A 20,083-nucleotide genomic window follows, 5' to 3' on the forward strand; every position below is an offset into this window, starting at 1 on the left:
CCGCGTGGCTGCAAACCAGCGGTTACAGTTCTGTAAAGGAACGGCAAAGCAGTCCCAACACTAACATTCCCCTACCTCATTCAAAGCAGGTCATCATGAGCGACATCACCCTCATGAGGATCTCTGACAGCGAGAAAGAGAGAATGCTCCGGGAAAGCCTGCAAAGACCAGGGCCGTATGCCGCCATGCTGTGCAGAGCAATGATTCCAGAGTACTTGATAGTCTCGTGGCGTGGCAACGTGTCCTACTACGGAGGACCCAATAAGGCCGCTCTCCCCAAGAACCTAATGCAGCGGATTTCCAATTACCTCCAGGAGAGCTTCCTCGAGATGTCACAGGAGGATTTCTGCTCCATCCCCGGACATATAGACTGCATTTTACTGTAGCTGCTGTAGCAGTGACTAACCAGTAGAGCGGCTTGGGCAGGACAATCATGCAAAACCGGACATTGCTAGATTTTTTTTCAATAGTTGCACTGCCCATGACTGAATCGTTAAGCTAATCAAACTAATCATGAGAAACCCATTTTTTAAATTGTTAATATTCCTGTTCTGTTACAAATAAATGTTTAGATTTTTACAACACTTACTGGCTGATCCTTCCCCAGATTCTGTGTCCGGGGTAACGGCTGGGGAGGGTTGGTAGGGGATCTCTGTAAGGGTGATGAAGAGATCCTGGCTGTCGGGGAAATCAGCGTTGTGAGCGCTGTCGACTGCCTCGTCCTCCTCATCTCCTTCCTCATCTTCCCCGTCCGCTAACATGTCCGAGGATCCAGCCGTGGACACTATCCCATCCTCAGAGTCCACGGTCACTGGTGGGGTAGTGGTGGCGGCCGCACCGAGGATGGAATGCAGTGCCTCGTAGAAACGGGATGTCTGGGGATGGGATCCGGAGCGTCCGTTTGCCTCTTTGGTCTTCTGGTAGCCTTGTCTCAGCTCCTTGATTTTCACGCGGCACTGCGTTACATCCCGGCTGTATCCTCTCTCTGCCATGTCTTTAGAGATCTTCTCGTAGATCTTTGCATTCCGTCTTTTGGATCGCAGCTCGGAAAGCACGGACTCATCGCCCCACACAGCGATGAGATCCAAGACTTCCCGATCAGTCCATGCTGGGGCCCTCTTTCTATTCTGAGATTGCACGGCCATCACTGCTGGAGAGCTCTGCATCGTTGCCAGTGCTGCTGAGCTCGCCACGATGTCCAGACAGGAAATGAGATTCAAACTGGCCAGACAGGAAAAGGAATTCAAATTCAAATTTTCCCGGGGCTTTTCCTGTGTGGCAGTTCAGAGCATCCGAGCTCGTACTGCTGTCCAGAGCGTCAACAGAGTGGTGCACTGTGGGATAGCTCCCGGAGCTATTAGCGTCGATTTCCATCCACACCTAGCGTAATTCGACATGGCCATGTCTAATTTAGCGCTACTCCCCTCGTCGGGGAGGAGTACAGAAGTCGAATTAAAGAGACCTCTATGTCGAACTAAATACCTTCGCGGTGTGGACGGGTGCAGGGTTAATTCGATGTAACGGCGCTAACTTCGACATAAACGCCTAGTGTAGACCAGGCCTGAAGAAGTGGGTTTTTTACCCACTAAAGCTTATGCCCAAATAAATCTGTTAGTCTTTAAGGTGCCACAAGTACTCCTCGTTTTTGTGGATACAGACTAACATGGCTACCCCTCTGATAGAGGGAATTGAGTAATTCTTCATTGCTAATATCCTTAATTATTTACAGTTATAGAAATATAATAAAAATAGCTTGAAATTTGGATGATAACATTTAGCTGTGAAAGTGTGAGTAAAAACTACATCTGTATTTTTCACAGAGCTAATGAAAGGATAGCAGAGGCCAATGCTAAACTCCTTCATGAGCGCCACAGGAGCAAATCTTTAATTGCTAACAGCATTGTAAATGGAAGTCTTGCTGCAAGTCCAGTCCTGGATACAACTCAGCTTGGCAATCTTGGCAATAATTTAACACTAAATAGAAGTCTTGGTCTTGGAGGAAGTTTCATAAACCCAACTGGAAATGCATTATCTTCAAAAAACAGAGTGGAAGCTTATCTGGCTAAGGTGAGCAATTATCGATATCATTCTAAATTATTTTTATATAATTTAGGTTAAAACCATAATCTGGCTTAGTTTTATTAATGAGCATTCATTTTAAATGCAAAATATATATCCCAATGCTTGTAACCCAATAGTGTAAAAACCAAAATAATTAATCATGAAAATAAATAAATATATAATTTTAGAGGGAAAAGAGAGACTATAGTACTTGCATTCAGTGGGCCATATGGATCTGTTTGCAAATAAGCATGCACACAAGACACAATATCTGACAATTAACATTTAACAAGAAGAAGAAAAAAATCTTAAGAATATTTGTCCTAGGCTGCAGGAAACTCCTAACACAGGTGCATATTATGTATTTACATAGAAAGATCATTTGTATTATGAAAGGGTGCAGATAAAAAGCTCATGATGTTCAAACTTGCTAGCTTTAATTAAAAAGAGGTGTACAAAAATTCTGAAGAACAAGTATTAGTTAACGGTACTTTTGCATTCCTCTGTTACCTTCCTAATGTTTATGCCATATACATGCTTCATAGGGCTCCACTCTGTGGCAAGTGACTTGGCACATGAATATTGGCCACTTGGGCCCCGTTAAAAAAGAATGCTGTACAATGGGGTTGTTTGTATTTAGTATACATCCCATGGTGAGGAATTTATGCCATGCACAGTAAAGATTTACTTTTTAATAACTCCTTATCTTAGTCTCTTTGGGCTGTCTCAGGTTGAAGAGTAGTATAATATGGCAAGATAAATGATACCATATATGTACTGTATTATTGCCTGATTTCTTCTTCCACTGGAATATGAATAATAAATAATAATTAAAAGGTAAAACTAATTGTTCTTCAAGTTACTGTCAACACAAATTCTACTTTGAGTGTGCATGCATTCCATGCACGCAAGATTGGATTGTTTTTCAGTAGCAGTGTCTATTGGGGCCATGCCTGCAGCCTGGGAGCCCTTGCAGCCACTATAGCTGAGGATAAAAGGGGCAGGGCAGCCTCAACTACCTCTCAATTCCTTCTTACTGCTTGTGGCTACAAAATTGAACCCTATGGTGTCCACTTCTCTTCATTTACAGAGAGTATTTGGAGCTATTGTTGTCTAGATATTTAGTTGGTAGCTTACATAAGCTTAGTTAACACTATTGGGGGAAAAAAAGTTTTTACTTAATATCAGATTTCTTGCAAACACACACCCCCAACCTCTCTGTGTAAGAGCTAGACACTTCTCCCCTCATCCCACATACACAGGCTCAGAATGGCTGAAGACAAGTCCCCAGGATTCAAGATTTGCCCGTCCTGCAAGACAGCAGTGTCCATCAGTGATGGACATTCAAGATGCCTCTTAGGTATAAGAGAAGGACACGTAGCCGAGTGATACTTGGTACACAAATATCTCTGAGTACCCTGAAGCTGCATCTCCTGGAGACGTCTGTGCAGGCATCTTCAGATCCTGGCAAGTGACCTGAGAGACCTACTCCATCCAGTCAGTCACACACACTCCAGCAAGTTATGATGTCATCCGAAGCTCACAGAACACTCAGAATACCCACTCCTCCTGTATTGACCTAGGAGAGGGACCATAAGGAGCACTGCTCCTTGGACCAAGGAATGTACAAAACTTCCTACCCAGTCAGAAGACTCAAGTCCTCACCTGAGGCTCTGACACTCTATTCCCTTGAGGCTGAGCCTCACCCAAGTACATCAAAGCCAGTCACTTCACACAGTAAGCACTTTGCCACTTCTGATACCACTCAGACGGCAGACTCCTCTCTGGCACTGGATAGGTCCATACCAATGGCAGCAGCACCAAGAAAACTGGTGAGGAATACATCAGCACCATAACGATGGCGCCAGCACTTTCTATGGCACTGACAAATGCATTGGTACCAACACAGGCCTCTTTGAAATTGAGACATTTCTCAGAGCTGGCTGACAGCTGTGGGACCAATTTTGGAATCCCTGATATTGGACAGGCCAAGAGAGGGATAAACCAAACCGGGGACTCTGGTGATCTCTCAGTACCATCCACAGATCAGGCCAGTGTGCTCCACGGATGGAAGAGACTGAAAAGGTGAGTTCCTCTAAGGAATACAGCAGACCTTCCCCATCTGAATGTGACCCATACCTCCTTTAGATAACCCAGTGGGACATGGACATACAGTCGAGGAAGGAACCCCCTGAGAGGCCCCCACAAGTATTCTGAATTGATAAGGGAACTTCTAAGCTGGTACTCTCCCATCCCATGTGTCCTCCTCAACACTCCTACCAACACTGGCTTTACTGGTCTCCATGCAGTATCAACCCTTATGTCAGGAAACCAGCTTCCTCCGTGGTCTTCAGACCAAGACCATCCTTGCCTGCACAGCAGATTGAGCCTGCCCTAGTACCCACTCTCAGACATCGTCAGTTGCTAAAAGGAGAGCAAGACCTCAGTAGAGATGATCTCTCCTCTGACCACTCACAACCTCTAGCTATGTTCTCCTCACCTGCTGATGAAATGACCAACCCTCCTCTTACATCCTCTTCAGTGTAGTTAAAAGTTTTTCAGGAACTGTTGAGACTAGCAGAAACATTGGATATCCTATTAGAGATAATCCAAGAAAAGCAACATAAGCTGTTAGCCCTTCTCCACCCATCATTCTTAGGCAAAATGACTTTATCTATTAATTTAGGGCATTTGGAACCAACAAAGGTCATCTGGGACACTCCTGCATCCATTCCCCCCACAACTTCCAAGTGCATGAACAGGAGATACCAGGTGCCAGCTAATGGGCACAAATACTTTTTAGAATCCCACCCTCAGTACCGTGATTGTCCAGGCTGTTCATGAGAAATCTAAACAGTCCAAATCCAATCCCAGAAAGAGACAAAGAAATTAGATCTTTTCAGACAAAAAAAATATACTTCTCAGCGAATCGTTAACTATGAGTTGCCAGTTATCAAGCACTTCTTTCCAAGTATGATGCCCTGTTACGGGACAGGCTCTCCACCTTAACATACAAGATCCCCTGTGAATACCAGGAAGGTTAAGGTCAACCATGACAGATGGACAGTTCACTGCTAGAACATTGCTCTAAGCAGTGCTTGATACATCAGATATGGCAGCTAGAACCACAGCTATGGCTGTGACAATGAGAAGGTCGTCCTGGCTGTAGACACCTGGTATCCCTCATGAAGTCTAAGTGACCATACAGGATCTACCCTTCCCAGGTAATTAACTGTTCAACAGTGACACTGATGGGGCATTGCACTTTCTTAACGATACAGAGGACAACCCTCCAGTCACTGGGGCTTAGGTGTTCCAGCTAGAGGTAAGAAAACAATGTTGTCAGTGGTCCTTGCATAAATACAGCAGCAGTGCTATCCTCAACAACGCACTTCATAGCCATCAAGGAAGAGGCAATGTTTTCACCAATGACATTCCTTGAGCTCTTCTTTGGCACCTTGCAGCAGGGACAGTTGGTCACAAAACATCTCTGAAAGCAATGTCGAGAGCCCAGCTGGACCACCTGTATATCGACTCCCTTCTATTCATGTTGGCAACCACCTATTTTATTTCAGAGAAGGTTGGGCTGGGATTACTTCAGACCAGTCGGTCCTCAAGATAGTGAACAAGGTGTATCCCATCCAGTTTCAAGCTGTTACAATCTCCTCCCCACCCTTCCCATCCCTCCTCAGAGATCCCTCTCACAAGACACTTCTAAGACAAGAAATTTAACACTGGGAATAGTGGAGGAAGTTCCTTAAGGATTCAAAGGAAAAGCGCTCTACTCCCACTACTTCTTGATCCCAAAGAAGGAGGAGGCATGGAGACCCCACCTGGATCTTCAACATCTCAGTCCTTTTGTTCAATGTTTCAAATTCAGGATGGTCACCGTAGCCTGTGTTACCCCCTCTTTGGATTCCATGGACTGGTTCACAGCTACTTTCACATTGTGCTGGGAGTATCACAAAAAATATCTTAGTCACCCTTCGGCTTCATCTGACTTCCACATTAATCAATCCCTTCAACAAGTCACCTATTCCATATAAAAAACTCTAGCTCTCTTCAGCCCCCTGGGACTCAATGGTCAACAAAAACAAATCCACACTAACTCCAACACAGTGCATCGAATTAATGGAGGCAATGTTTAGATTCCAGGTTAGCAAAGACATGCCAACCTCAACAGAGATCAGACATCGTATAGCAGTTCCAGGTGCATTTCATAACACAAGTGAGAACTTGTATAAAGATTTTGCCACGCTTCACTTTTGTCCACTTGAAGTGTGGTTGAAAGCAGTGTATCTGCTCAATGCAGCATGGACAAGAAGGGCCCCACAGAAGTCCTGTGATCATTCGATCGGTGGGCACAAGCAAAATAAATATGTTGGAAAGTTCCATTTTCCACATCCCTTCCATGAAAGATTAGTCATGGACACCTCCACATAAGGGTAGGGAGCACACCTGAATCAACTTCAGATTCAACAGAAATGGTCAGCTCCTGAATCCTTCCTCCACATCGCTATGCTAAAACTCAGAGCAATTTGTTTGGCATGCAAGGCCCTTTCTGCCTCTCTTTCAGGGCCTTTCAAGTGCTTACCAAGAACACCATTGCAAAGTGTTACATCAACAGGCAAGGAGAAGCCAGGTCATCCCCTCTGTGCCAGGAATTCATACTTCTATGGATCTGGAGCATTCAGCATCATGTTATCCCAGTAACTATTCATCTTCTGGGGCATCAAAACATGCTGGTAGTCTGCCCCAACAGAGGACTCTTGGAGATTTTTGAGTGGTGCCTCAAGTGTTTGACTCTCTAGGCTATCTTGCACAGATGAGGGTCTCTGACAGTAGACCTGTTTGCTATATGCCACACAACAAATGTCCAAGATTTTGCTCCAGAAAAGGCAGGAGTCTGGGATCCTCACAGATACCTTTCTCATCCCTTGGACACCAGGGGTGATGTATGCATTTCCACCAATACACATGATCCCCAGCGTGCTAGGAAGCTGAGATAAAACTATTACCATGATAGCGCAGCTTAATCCAGGCAGTTGTTTTATTTGGACCTGATTGAACTGTCTGTTCAGAAGCCAATCACCTAACTGGTTTTACCCAACCTACTGTCCCAGAACAATACCCAGGTCCTCCATCCAGACCCATAGTCCCTGCACCTGGCAGTTTGGAGTCCGGTTGACTGACACCTACAGAGAGGAGCTGTTTTGCAGCAATCCTACTCATCTTGCTTCAGAAACATAAAGCCTTCAGCAAGGAAAACTTACTAGTCCAAATGGAAACAATTGTTTGTTTGGGCTGAACAACATCACTGCTCACCTCTATAGACAACAGTTCCAGTAATAGATTATTTGCTCTTGTTAAAGCAGTCAGGACTATCCCTGCGCTTAATTGGAGTCCAGTTGGCTGCAATCTCAGCAAATTGTCCCCCAATACAAGGCTACATAATATTTTGTTTCTCCACTGTGGAAAAATTTCAGAAAGGACTGATCCAAGCTTTTCCACCAGTCCCTGTCCCTTGCGATCTGATTGCAGTGTCTGGTTTTAATGGGTTCCTCCTTTAAGACCATGATTACTTGCCCCTTCCATCACATCTCAGTGAAGATGTGGCCTTCCCAGTGTCCATGCCCCTGTCCAGAAGGATATGGGTGATTCAGGCCTTTATAGCAGGCCCTCTTTATACCATCATTCACAAGGAAAAAGTCACTCTTAGGCCTCATCTGAAGTTCCTGCCTAAGGTAGTCTTAGACTTCCACGTTAATGAGTCTCTTCATCTGCCAGTCTTTTTCCCCAAACCTCATTTTTCACCTGCTGAAGCAAACCTTTACACACTGGATGTAGTTAGTGCAGTCTTTTTATCTGGACAGGACTAGACTGATTGATTAGAGCTTCACTAAGACTGTTTGTAGAACAGATGAGGGGACAACAAATATCCTTGCAGAGATTGTCTAAATGGATTTTGAATATACATACTTGGTATGCGTTATTAAAGAATATTACCCCAGACACATCTGGTCTCATTTGATTTGAGTCCAGCGGGCCTACACTGCCTCTTTTAACAGTCCCATTGACTGAGATATGTAGAGGAGCTATATGGCGTTCAGTCCATACTTTTACCACTCACGCCTCTTGATCAGGTGCAAGCTTTGGTTAGGTGATTCTTCAATCAGTACTTAAATAGGACTCCTTTACATATATCTGGGCCCAGGATATTGCTTGCTTATCACTAGTGCTGTCAAGCGATTAAAAAAAACTAATCACGATTAATCACGCTGTTAAACAATAATAGAATACCATTTATTTAAATATTTTTGGGTGCTTTCTACATTTTCAAATATATTGATTTCAGTTACAACACAGAGTACAAAGTGTACAGTGCTCACTTTTATATTTATTTTTGATTACGAAAATTTGCACTGTAAAAATCAAAAGAAATAGTATTTTTCAATTCACCTAATACAAGTTCTGTAGCGTAATCTCTTTATCATGAAAGTTGAACTTACACATATAGAATTATGTACCAAAAAAACCTGCATTCAAAAATAAAACAATATAAAACTTCAGAGGCGGCAAGTCCACTCAGGCTCTAAAGTGTTACATTGTTTTGTTTTTGAGTGCAGTTATGAAGCAAAAACATCTACATTTGTAAGTTGCCCTGACGATAGAGATTGCACTACCGTACGTGTATGAGCTGAACTGAAAAATATTATTTTTTATCATTTTTACAGTGCAAATATTTGTCATAAAAAATGATAATATAAAATGAGCACTGTACACTTTGTATTCTGTGTTAGTAATTGAAAACAATATATTTGAAAATGTAGAAAAACATCCACAAATATTTAATACATTTCAATTGGCATTCTATAGTTTAACACCGCGATAAAAACTGTGATTAATTGCAATTAATTTTTTTGAGTTAATCGCACGAGTTAACTGCAATTAATCGACGACCCTACTTATCACCAGCAGTGAAATCTGTGTGGACAGTCACTCAAAAAAAGAGGTTATTTAACTTTACAGTCGGTAAGTGAGGTTCTTCAAGATGTATTGTCCACACAGATTCCACAACCTGCCCTCTGTCCTTGCTAATTCAGAGTCCTGTCACATGGGATTCTTTATCAGTGAAGAAACTGAAAAGTCACTGAGGCCGTCCCATCCCTTCTGTCCTTGGCTACAGTGGTTTTGAGGGCTCCCAGGACTCAGGCACAGCCCCAATGGATATTGATATTTAAAAATCATCTGATATTGTGCACATGGGGCACATGCATGTTCAAGATGGAATTTGTGCAAACAACACATCACAAAAAAACACAGTTACAGTAAGGTAAGTAACTACTCTTTCTTCTTTGAATGCTTGCTCATGTCCATTCCGTATTAGGTGTGTGCGCTCGCCACATGCACCGGTGCCAGAAATTTTTCCCTCAGCAGTATCCGTAGGGAACCGGCTCTGGTGCGACGCCCGCATGGCACGATATAAGGAGCACCGCCGGCTGCCCCCACCCTCAGTTCCTTCTTGCCGCCAGTGATGATGCTGGAACATCTGCTGCTTCAGCTAGTGTTGTTTCATGCGAACTTTGAAAACCTGTAATATAGTTGTATATAGTTAGTAGTTTCTTAATTACCCTTAGTAGTAGTACTCAAACTCTTCGTTAGTCCCAAACGGGAGTCAGCCGGGGGATGGGGCATACCCCTGTCCCCAGGCTTTAAGCCCTGCGATCACTGCAAAGGGCCTATGCCCACCAGCAATCCACATACCAGCTGTCTAAGGTGCTTAGGCAAGGGGCACATAAGTGACAAGTGCCGTATCTGCAAGTCCTTTAAACCTAGGATGAAGAAGGAGTGCGATATCTGTCTGAAAACGCTCTTAATGGAGTTGGCACTTACTCTGGCAGTGGAGCAGCGGTCTGACTCTGCACCAAGCACCACGGACTCTGTGCGCAGTGCTCCACTGGCACGGTCTACGAGCCGGCACCAATCCCCCTCCACGGCTCCAGTCAAGAAGCCGAAAAAGACTGGGAGGGGAATTGTTAGGGACTGGTCCTGCTTTGAGCAGGGGGTTGGACTAGATGACCTCGTGAGGTCCCTTCCAACCCTGATATTCTATGATTCTATGATCTCCTACCTCCCATAAGGGAAAGGAGAGGGCTGGGGGTGAGCTACGACCTGTGCCGGGCAGCTCAATGCCCCCTTCAGGAAGTTGGGCCCCAGCTCAAGTCGAGCAGTGCAGCCCATCCCATACTTCGCCTGTGACTCCGGATAGCGGTGCAGGCCCCAGCCAGCTTCAGATGCCATTGACGCCCGAAGCCCTTCAAGCAGCTCAGGAGATCCTGACGCTCCCAGTGCTGCCCACACCAACTCCAGCGGTACCTCGGTCTCAGGGAAAACCCATGCTGGGACCTATGCAGGTGTCCCCACCTCAGCGGCACATCCCACCATCGCTCGCCCACCAGAAGCCATCACTCCTCAGGACTAGAGAGGCAGGCTCAGCAGAGCCCTCTTTGGTCTCCACACGGGGCACCGATCAAGGGACTCGAGGCGTACCTTGCCGGTAGATTGGCCCAGACCCTCTGAGGCACGCATCACCCAGCAAGAACTCCCAGACCGGCCCCGACTGTCTCCAAGGGCCCAGTACCAATCACGGGACCGATCGAGGATCAGAGATCGCCAATCACTGGGCAATCATTGCCCATCTCCTAGCAGTAGGTCGCCCTACTCAGGAATATCCTCCCAGCAACCGGCCCATATTAGCTCCCAGTTTGACATCCCAGTACAGGTCGAGTAGCATGAGGTGTGGATCGCCGGGTCTCTGACGCAGATCCGCCAAACACTATCAGTCCCCAAGATCCCGACCAAGACGCCCGTCTCGTTCGGACAGATTGCCTTCGGGACACAGTGACCGGCACTGGTCGGACAACAGCCACTGCTCCACCCAATCCTGACCGCTCCGTTTATACCTCCGACATGAAGCGAGGTTCCCTGACCACGGGTCAAGCCCCGGTACCTGCAGTGCTGCCTACATCATCAGCACTGAAACCTGTCCCATGGCCTCAGACGCAGTGGCCAGTGCCATGGTACCTGTGGAACCCTTGGGGGTTCACCCAACCCTCCCAGACAGTCCAGTTGGTGTTGGGAGCCTGGGAGAGGCCAGTGGCCTCAGTATCCCGTCCCCCTGCAGTGCTTGAGGCTTTGGGGGGTAAGACCCCACAGATCCAGGAGGACCCAGGAGAGCAAGCTACTGGACCACCAGTGGAAGTAGAGGTCACTGCGGCACTGGCATCGTCCTCATTGTCACCAGACGAGGCTATCACGGGGCCCCCTCACTCAGTTTCTCAAGATGACGCCAAAGTGCACCACGAACTTTTGAAAATGGTCACATCCATCCTGGGGCTTCAGGCAGAGGAACTGGAAGAACCCTTGGACTTCCTGTTCGATGTCCTTAGCTCCTCAGTTCCTGCCAGGGTGGCCCTTCATGGGCAAACCCCCTCTTCCCTGGCCCCTATCTCTAAGTATTTTGTGCCAACCAAGGGGCATGAGTACTTATACTCCTACTCGGTCCCCAATTCCCTTGTGGTAGAGGCGGTTAACCACAAAGAGAGGCAAAGAGAAGCACAAACAACCCAGGGCCACACCCAAAAATAAAGACTAGAGAACGTTGGATCTCTTTGGGCATAAGATTTATTCATCTTCCAGCCTTCAGCTAAGTGGCCAACCACCAAGCCCTCCTGGGACGCTATGACTTTAATATGTGGCAAGCCATGGCCAAGTTCGAAGGGTTGCTTCCCAAGGCTTCCAAGAAGGAGTTCCGCGCAATCGTTGGTGATGTCGGATACCGCTGCAGCTGCTGCCTGCACCATGGCTTCCACTATCTCCATGCGGCAAGCCTCCTGGCTGCTCCTCTCTGGGTTGCCCTCTGAGTCTCAGCAGTCAACGAAGGACTTGCCCTTCGATGGCCAAGCCCTATTTGCAGAGCAAACAAACAGCAAGTTCCATGGCCTCAAGGACTCCCACACCACCCTGAAAACCCTGGGTCTTTATGTCCCAACCCTGGCGCATAAGTGGTTCAAACTGCAGCAGCCTCTGGGCCAGGGGAGCCAGCCTTGGCAGGACCAGCCCCACAAACAAGCCAAGGACTACAAGCACTGTCCGAGCCACCCACCTCTACCCTCTGCCCAGTCGGGCTCGACCTATGCCAAGCAACAGGCCAAACAGTCATTTTGAGGGTGTGCCCAAGGGCAACCTACCAGACTATTCCCCGGATCCATCTGTCCCAGTGTTCTCCAATCGCCTTTCCCTTTTCCTCCCTGCTTGGACCACTATAACCTTGGACCGATGGGTCATCAGCTGGGAGTGGTGGAGGAAGTTCCTCTTGAGTACAGGAACAAGGGGTTCTAGTCCTGGTACTTTTTAATCCCAAAGGCCAAGGGTGGTCTACAGCCCATCCTGGACCTGCGAGACCTCAACAAGTACCTAAAGAAGTTAAAGTTCCGCATGGTTTCCCTGGCTTCTGTTATCCCCTCCCTGGATCCGGGAGACTGGTATGCCACCCTCGACTTGAAGGACGCATACTTCCATATAGCGATCTTTCAAGGACACATATGCTTCCTCCAGTTTACAGTGGGGCCCCACCACTACCAGTTTGCAGTACTCCCGTTTGACCTGGCGACAGCACCGAGAGTGTTTACCAAATGCATGTCAGTGGTAGCGGCTTACCTCAGGCACTGGGGTATCCAGATCTACCTGTAGCTCAACGACTGGCTCGTCAAGGGAAGCTCCAGGTCTCAAGTCCAAAGGGATGTCGCGGTGCTTCAAGCCACATGCCACCATTCCCCAGGTGATACTCACCTCGCTGCAATGTTGGACCAACCGCGAGGCAGTCCTGGAGGGGGTTCCGTTTGACAACCCCCTTCACGCCATCGAGTTCGTGTCGGACATCTTGGAGATTGGCTGGGGTGCGCACCTCGGCTACCTCCAAGTCCTGACGGACAACATGGCCTCGATGTTCTACATCAACAGGCAAGGGGGAGCGCGCCCATTGGCTCTCTGTCAAAAGGCACTCCATCTATGGGACTTCTACATCAGCCACGAAATCCACCTAGAAGCTTGTCACCTTCCCAGTGTCAAGAATATGCTGGTGGACCAGCTCAGCAGGGACTTCTCCTCTCACCACGAGTGGTCGCTCCTTCCAGAGATAGCCTGCATGATCTTCCAAAGGTGAGGAACTCCCCAAGTGGACCTGTTCACTACCAAACAGAACAGGAAATGCCATCGGTTTTGTTCTCAGCAAGGTCTGAGCAAGGGCTCCCTCTCCGATGCCTTCCTCCTGTTGTGGTCAGGGAACCTGATGTATGTATTCCCTCCAATTCCACTCATCAGCAGGATCCTGGCAAAGATCAAGAGAGACAAAGTGCAGGTTGTCATGATCGTCCTGGCGTGGCCTCGCCAGCATTGGTTCAGCATGCTCATGAACTTGTCAGTGGCCCCACCCTGGCCCCTGCCCAACCGCCTGGACCTTCTGTCACAGGACCATGGTCGGCTCCTACACCCCAACCTCAAGTCCCTCCACCTCTTGGCACGGATGCTGTGTGGCTGAACCCAGAGGAACGGACCTGTTCGGAAAGAGTCCAACAGGTCCTCCTGGGAAGTAGGAAGCCCTCAACCAGACGGACTTACCTGACCAAGTGGACGAGGTTTTCCCACTGGGCATCCGAACATGGCATCTCTCCCTCGCATTTGTCCATACAGGCTGTCCTGGACTACCTGCTCCATTTGAGGAACCAGGGCCTGGCACACTCTTCCATTAGAGTGCATCTCAGGGCCATCTCTGCTTTTCACCCACTGATCCAAGGACAGACAGTGTTTTCCCATGACATGATGGTCTGATTTTTGAGAGGGTTCGGGAGGCTCTTCCCGCAGATGTGGGCTCCTATCCCGCAGTGGGATCTTAACTTGGTCCTCTCTAGGCTCACTGCGCCCTTTGAGCCGCTGGATTCTTGCTCCTTTTCCCACTTGTCATGGAAGGTTGCGTTCCTAGTGACGACCACGAGATGGATCTCTGAAATTAACTATGACTTCAGAACTGCCATATACGGTCTTCTACAAAGGCAAGGCTCAGCTGCGGCCCCACCAGGCCTTCCTGACGCAGGTGGTATCCATATGAACCAGGACATCTTCCTCCTGGTGTTCTGTCCCAAGCCACACAAGACCAGTGAAGAGAGGCGTCTTCACATGCTGGACGTCTGAAGGGCCTTGACTTTTTATTTAGAATGTACCAAGCCTTTCCGTAAATCAACTCAGCTCTTCATCACTACAGCGGATAGAGTGAAAGGCCTTCCCGTGTCCTCCGAGAGGATTTCCAATTGGATTACCTCGTCCATAAGGACCTGTTAGGACCTGGTGGGGGTTCCACTGCCGCCGATTGTCAGAGCCCACTTGACGAGAGCACAGGCGTCTTTGGCGGCCTTCCTGGCGCACATCCCTATCCAGGACATCTGTAGAGCTGCACCATGGTCCTCTGTCCACATGTTCACGACTTATTATGCCATCACTCAGCAGGCCAGAGATGATGCTGGATTTGGCAGAGCTATGTTACAATCGACATGTCCATGAATTCCTACCCACCTCCAGGGGTACTGCTTTGGAGTCACCTAATATGGAATGGACATGAGCAAGCACTTGAAGAAGAAAAGAGTTACCTTTTCTGTAACTGGTGTTCTTTGAGATGTGTTCCTCGTGTCCATTCCACAACCCACCCTCCTTCCCCACTGTCAGATTTCCGGCAAGAAGGAACTGAGGGTGGGGGAGCCGGCGGCGTCCCTTATACCATGCCATGCTGGTGCCACTCCGGAGAGCACCAGAGCCGGTCCCCTACGGATACTGCTGAGGGAAAAACTTCTGGCACCGGTGGTAAGCATGTGGTAAGCACACACACCTAATATGGAATGGACATGAGCAACACATCTCGAAGAACACCAGTTACGGAAAAGTTAACTGTCTTTTCTTCATTAAATGGGTTCACAGAATCTCTTGAACTGCTCAGCATTTCATTTACCCTAACAGGGATCACAGGTTCAGTGCATGATCTTCACTCTATGAAGAATGCATTGGCCTCCTACTATGAGGCTCAGGAACCACCAAACTATATTTAGATCACTTGAGTACATGATTCTTCACAAAATACATCTCAGTTCCCTTCTGTGAATAAGACTTTTCTTTCAGCTCAGTCTCACTTTCTCTCTCCCCCCCCTCCCCCCCGCCCCCTTCACTCCACCATTGGTAGGAGCTGAGAAATATTTTTTTTCACTTCAGTGACAAGTTTTTCATTTTAGTTCTACAGTAGAATCCATTTAATCAGCATCCTGTTAAAAATGTGTCTGCTTATTTGTACCTGAGAAAATGGCTTCAGGACAAACCAATATGAATTAATGAGTAGCAGTGGCAAATCTAAAGAGGACAACGTTCTCTTGATAATTATGAGCATATATTTAGGGCAGAATAGGGGACATATTGACTATTGAAGAACTAACCCACGGCAAAAAAGGCAAGCATTAGGGGATGGGCAAGATCCAGAAAGAAGGAAGTAAGAAAGGGGATGTAAACAGGATTTAGGAAGGCAAAGATTAGAAGTAGGAGACACAAAAGTTGAAGGGCAAAGGGCAGGAAGCAGCCAAACAAGGAAGAAAAGGAGTTGGGATAGGAATAGAGTGGAGGGAATGAAGAGCAGCAGGGAGAAAATGGAACAGAGAAAATAACAGGAAGAACAAGGGGAAGGGAGGAATCGGTTCTATAGAGATAAAAGAAAGAACGCTGTTTCAGTTTAAACAAAAAGGGGTAAGAGTTGTGTTTTTTTAAAGAAGCAGAAAAAGAGAGACAGAGAAGGGAAAGAAAGTGGAAATGGAAGTAGAGAAAATCAGAATAAAGAAATGTAAGCAGGAAAAGAAGACACAGGCAACTTTTAGGTTAGTGATTTTTTTTGTCTTACTAGATTTTGTAGTGTGTGTATATAGAAATTACAGAAAAGGGGAGCACCAGGGATATACCTCTACACCGCTCTTGACAGTGCATACATGTGAATGTGTGCTCAGAATATACCTACGTTCTTTCTTGCTTTGACCTGCGTGAAGACATTAATTCCTTGTCCTACCTCCTGGTGCATCATATCACCACCAGATAATGCAATCTCAAAGCAGCAGATGAGACGGAGATCTTTTACAACAGCCACCAAAATTGGTGAGCTTCTCACTGCTGGTTTACTTTAATCTCTCCTTACCTTAAGGGTTTTTATAATAGTGTATTTAAATGCTTTGTTCATAACTTATTTTTAAAAAATTAAATGAAACCAATTATAGGAATTAACTAACTCATTACTGCCTGAAATGAGGCCATGTGACAAATCAATAAGTTTCTATTATTTTCCCTTTTAGTGGGTACTGAGATCTGAGAACAAGGAAGTTAATGAGCTCAACAGACATAAGTTCTCCACTAAGAATTGTCTTGACAGATCTCCATTCTTGGGCTACAAGCCCCAAAATCATCAAGAATACAAGAACAGCAACTCACTGATCTGTTTGTTACTATATATTTGGGACCCAGGGCTGCTTCCACTATAGTCAGTAGATTTCAAAATGATCACTTGCTTCAGTTGTACTGCAGTATGGTTAATTATATCAGGTCAGTTTGTAGATTAGCTGTAGTTTCAAAACCTTAGTTTTTAAAACCTTAAGTAGTGTTAATACTGTTTTAAGTTGGTTAGTTCTAATCAGTTTCCTGATTTAAAGTTGACTAATCTATATCAGATCCAGATAAAATATCTACCATTAAACAGTATGTGCCATGTGGTAATAAAGTTTCTGTAAAGGACCAGCACACCAGTTTCCTTGAGACTCTGGGAGAAGACCACTTCTTGAGGGGGTACTCCGTTTGCGCTGGACAATGCTGTTACCAAAAGGACACAGTCTATATGGCTGTCAGATTGTATTCCTCATTTCTGTGATCCAGCTGGCTCATTTTCTTTTGGGGCATCCTTGGAGCATCTTATTCTTTTAAAAAATATTAATAGCAGTGTCCATCTGGGCCACACATGCACCCTGTGCTGCCTCATGCTCCCGTGTAAGGACATAAAGGGCAGAGCAGCCCGTGATCCTTTCTCAGTTCTCTCTTATTGCACATGGAAGTGAGATGGGATTTAGCAAGTGTCTGACATGTTAACTTTACTCTAGTTTCAAATTAATCTTTTAGAATTAGTTTGGTGAAGAAGTATTACCTTTGATTAATTTGACAATTTGGACATTTAAAAAAACCAACAGAAAGATAGCATGCTGTACAGTGAGGCAAGGTGCCTCATGCCATCTGCCATGGTGGACTCAGGATTTAAGCCCTGCCCAACCTGCGATGGACTTACTTCCCTGGTTGATCGACATCATCAATGCCTTTTCTGTCTGGGGGTAGACCTCATTCCTGATAAGTTTGAAATCCTTCTTGTTGTGGACTCACAAGTTGAGGGATGTGTTGCTGAAACTACTGGTACTTGTGTAATTGGTGCATGTCACCTTAGACCCAATGGAGACATCCACCTTGAAGGAACCCAAAGGCTTATCCTCCATGAGTGCCACTCCAAGCAGACACAATACCCCAGGGCCTAGCAGTGAAACAAAGGCTGGGAATAAAACTGTTGAAACAGACACTGGTGACATTGATGCCGATTGCCCAGTACATTTTGGCACCACTGCCAATTCTGTATCATCATCAACAGACTTGGCACTGGCCTTAGCACAAGCTCCTCCAACACCAACAGTGACTTCATGAGAGCCAGCAGTGGTGCCCCAACTCCAGGATGACACTGAAAGGAAGGGCCGAGGAGAGATTAGACATGGCTGCAAGCATAGAGGCACTGCCTCAAAGAGAACAGAAATTATTCCGTCAAGGGCAGGGCACTTCAGTTCTTTGCCAAGGGAGTGGCACTAAGTAAGCCAGCATCGGCACAGAAAAAAATGCCAGCGCTAGCCATGGTGCCAATTGCAGCACTGAGGTATGCCCTCATGGAACCCTGTTGATCCCTTCAGAGACATCATTGGTACCAATGTAATTAAGCCTCCTTTATTTCATAGAAAGCTGTCCAACCCTCTGAGAGACTAAATAGAAGCCAATCTGAGCCTCTGCACTGGACTTAAATTTATTCCTTTCAAGCTCCAATTTTGACTCTGGCAGATGATGACTTCTGGCAGATTCATTGACTTAACCTAGGAATTTTGGAGTATTTTTGTTCATGCATTCTGAAATATAAAATATTGACTAGAAACATGTCAGTCATTGGCTTTCTTTGCAGCATTAATTTTATCTATTAAGAATGATGTTCCAGACCTATCTGCACAAATGATAATACAGCACTAACCCTTTTGTCATCGCATACTCTGATTTTAGGTGGAAAGTTTTTGGAAAGAAGGAACATGTTTTGAAGATCGCTTATGCAAACTTCTTTGGGGATTAACTTCCTTTCAGTATGTGTCTCACAAAATGGCAAAGGTCTTGAAGATTCACAGCATTCTAACTGTTCATGAGATTTCCTCCCAGAGTATTTTCTAATGGGTAATCCTTTTCAGTAGGATTCATCAATTGCCAGCCTTCCTAAAAATGTCAGATTATAGCCTTTTGTGAGCATTCTTAGTGCTGCTTAATTATTACATGGCACTTGGTTACCTTTGTGATAGGCACTTTACAGACCTGAATATCTCTCTTCATTCTACTTCAGCCACACCACCTATTTGTTTAAAGAAAGAAAGAATTTGTCACATTCAGTCCTTTTCAGTTTCAGGTGCTAAATCCAGGTCTAACGTTTAATTAGTAGTACAGTAGCCCAGGTACTATAATTGTGTGGCAATCAGGTTCCAGCATCTTTGATGGGAGCCCTTACATCACATTAATTACAGCGAAATTATCTAAACAATTCTTTCCTTTAAGTTTTAAAAACAATTTGGTATTTTCCAGGCATCTCTTAAGGTTGCATGAATGTAACTAATTCCTCTGTTGGGTTAATAATTTCAAACATTTTCTAAATGCTCTCATTCTTAATTTTGGATTTTTTCTTTAAAATAAAAGATAAATGCTTCTTAGGTCATTTGTTGTATCTAGCTGGCAATGCAGGATTGTTCTTCACTATATATTTGCAAGTGCTTTTATGTGGTTTACTGTACTTTTGAAATATCTCAAATGTTTTTGAAAAAAATTCTATAATCTTATTAGGAAAAAGCTTTGAGGTGAGTATCAGGAAGAGTCTTACTATCAGGAAAGTTTTCCTGTTGTTCAGCCCAAATTTCCCTCTCCTAATTTCATCCTATAACTCCAAATTAAATTCCCTTTTACCATCCTAAAGAGTTGCTCTCTAGCCTTGTTTATTGATTACATCCTACAAATATTTGTAGATAGTTCACACACACTTTTATATACTACATATCCATAGTAAAATCTTAAATTTACCTTTCAGGGCAGGATTATCTTTTTATTCTAATAGAGATGATTTCCTTTCCTAGATGAAAGTAAGTAGAACTACTGTTAGATTCATGGGTAATTTACCATTCCCCTCTCTTCCCATAAGAACACAGGACTAGAAGGGACTTCCTGCATTATCAAGTCCAGTTCCCAGTTATTGCAGGCCACCTCATCGTATAGTCCTGTTCATAAGTTTATGAAGCTCCATCTTAAAATTAGTTACGTTGTTTGCCCCACTATTCCTAGTGGAAGGCTGTTCCAGAACCTCACTCCCCTCCTGACTGTTAGAAACCTTCCTCTAATTTCTAGCCCAAATTTATTCATTGCCAATTATACCCATTTGTTCTTTTGCCAACATGGTCCTTTAGCTTAAATAGCTCTTCTGTCTCCCTGGTGTTTGCTCTCCTGGTGTACTTACAGAGAGCAGTCATATTCCCTCTCAGTCTAAACAAGCCATGCTCTTTTACTGTCTTCTTATAAAATAGGCTGTCCATTCCCTGATCATCTCAGTAGCCCTTCTCTGCACCTATTC

At 45.6% G+C, this 20,083-nt stretch overlaps 1 protein-coding gene across 8 annotated transcripts in view; it reads left to right on the forward strand.

Moving 5' to 3' along the window:
- The window catches only part of ANKRD26 (ankyrin repeat domain containing 26), a 171,412-nt gene that overhangs the window by 137,504 nt on the left and 13,825 nt on the right, over window positions 1–20,083 (forward strand). For all 8 annotated transcript variants that reach the window (XM_054023494.1, XM_054023501.1, XM_054023508.1 and 5 more), the window contains one exon: window positions 1,821–2,067. In XM_054023494.1, coding sequence (XP_053879469.1) covers window positions 1,821–2,067 — 247 coding nt within the window. The remainder of the gene's footprint in view (window positions 1–1,820; window positions 2,068–20,083) is intronic.

This window comes from Malaclemys terrapin, chromosome 1 (assembly GCF_027887155.1).
Source record: "Malaclemys terrapin pileata isolate rMalTer1 chromosome 1, rMalTer1.hap1, whole genome shotgun sequence".
Taxonomy (NCBI): domain Eukaryota; kingdom Metazoa; phylum Chordata; order Testudines; family Emydidae; genus Malaclemys; species Malaclemys terrapin.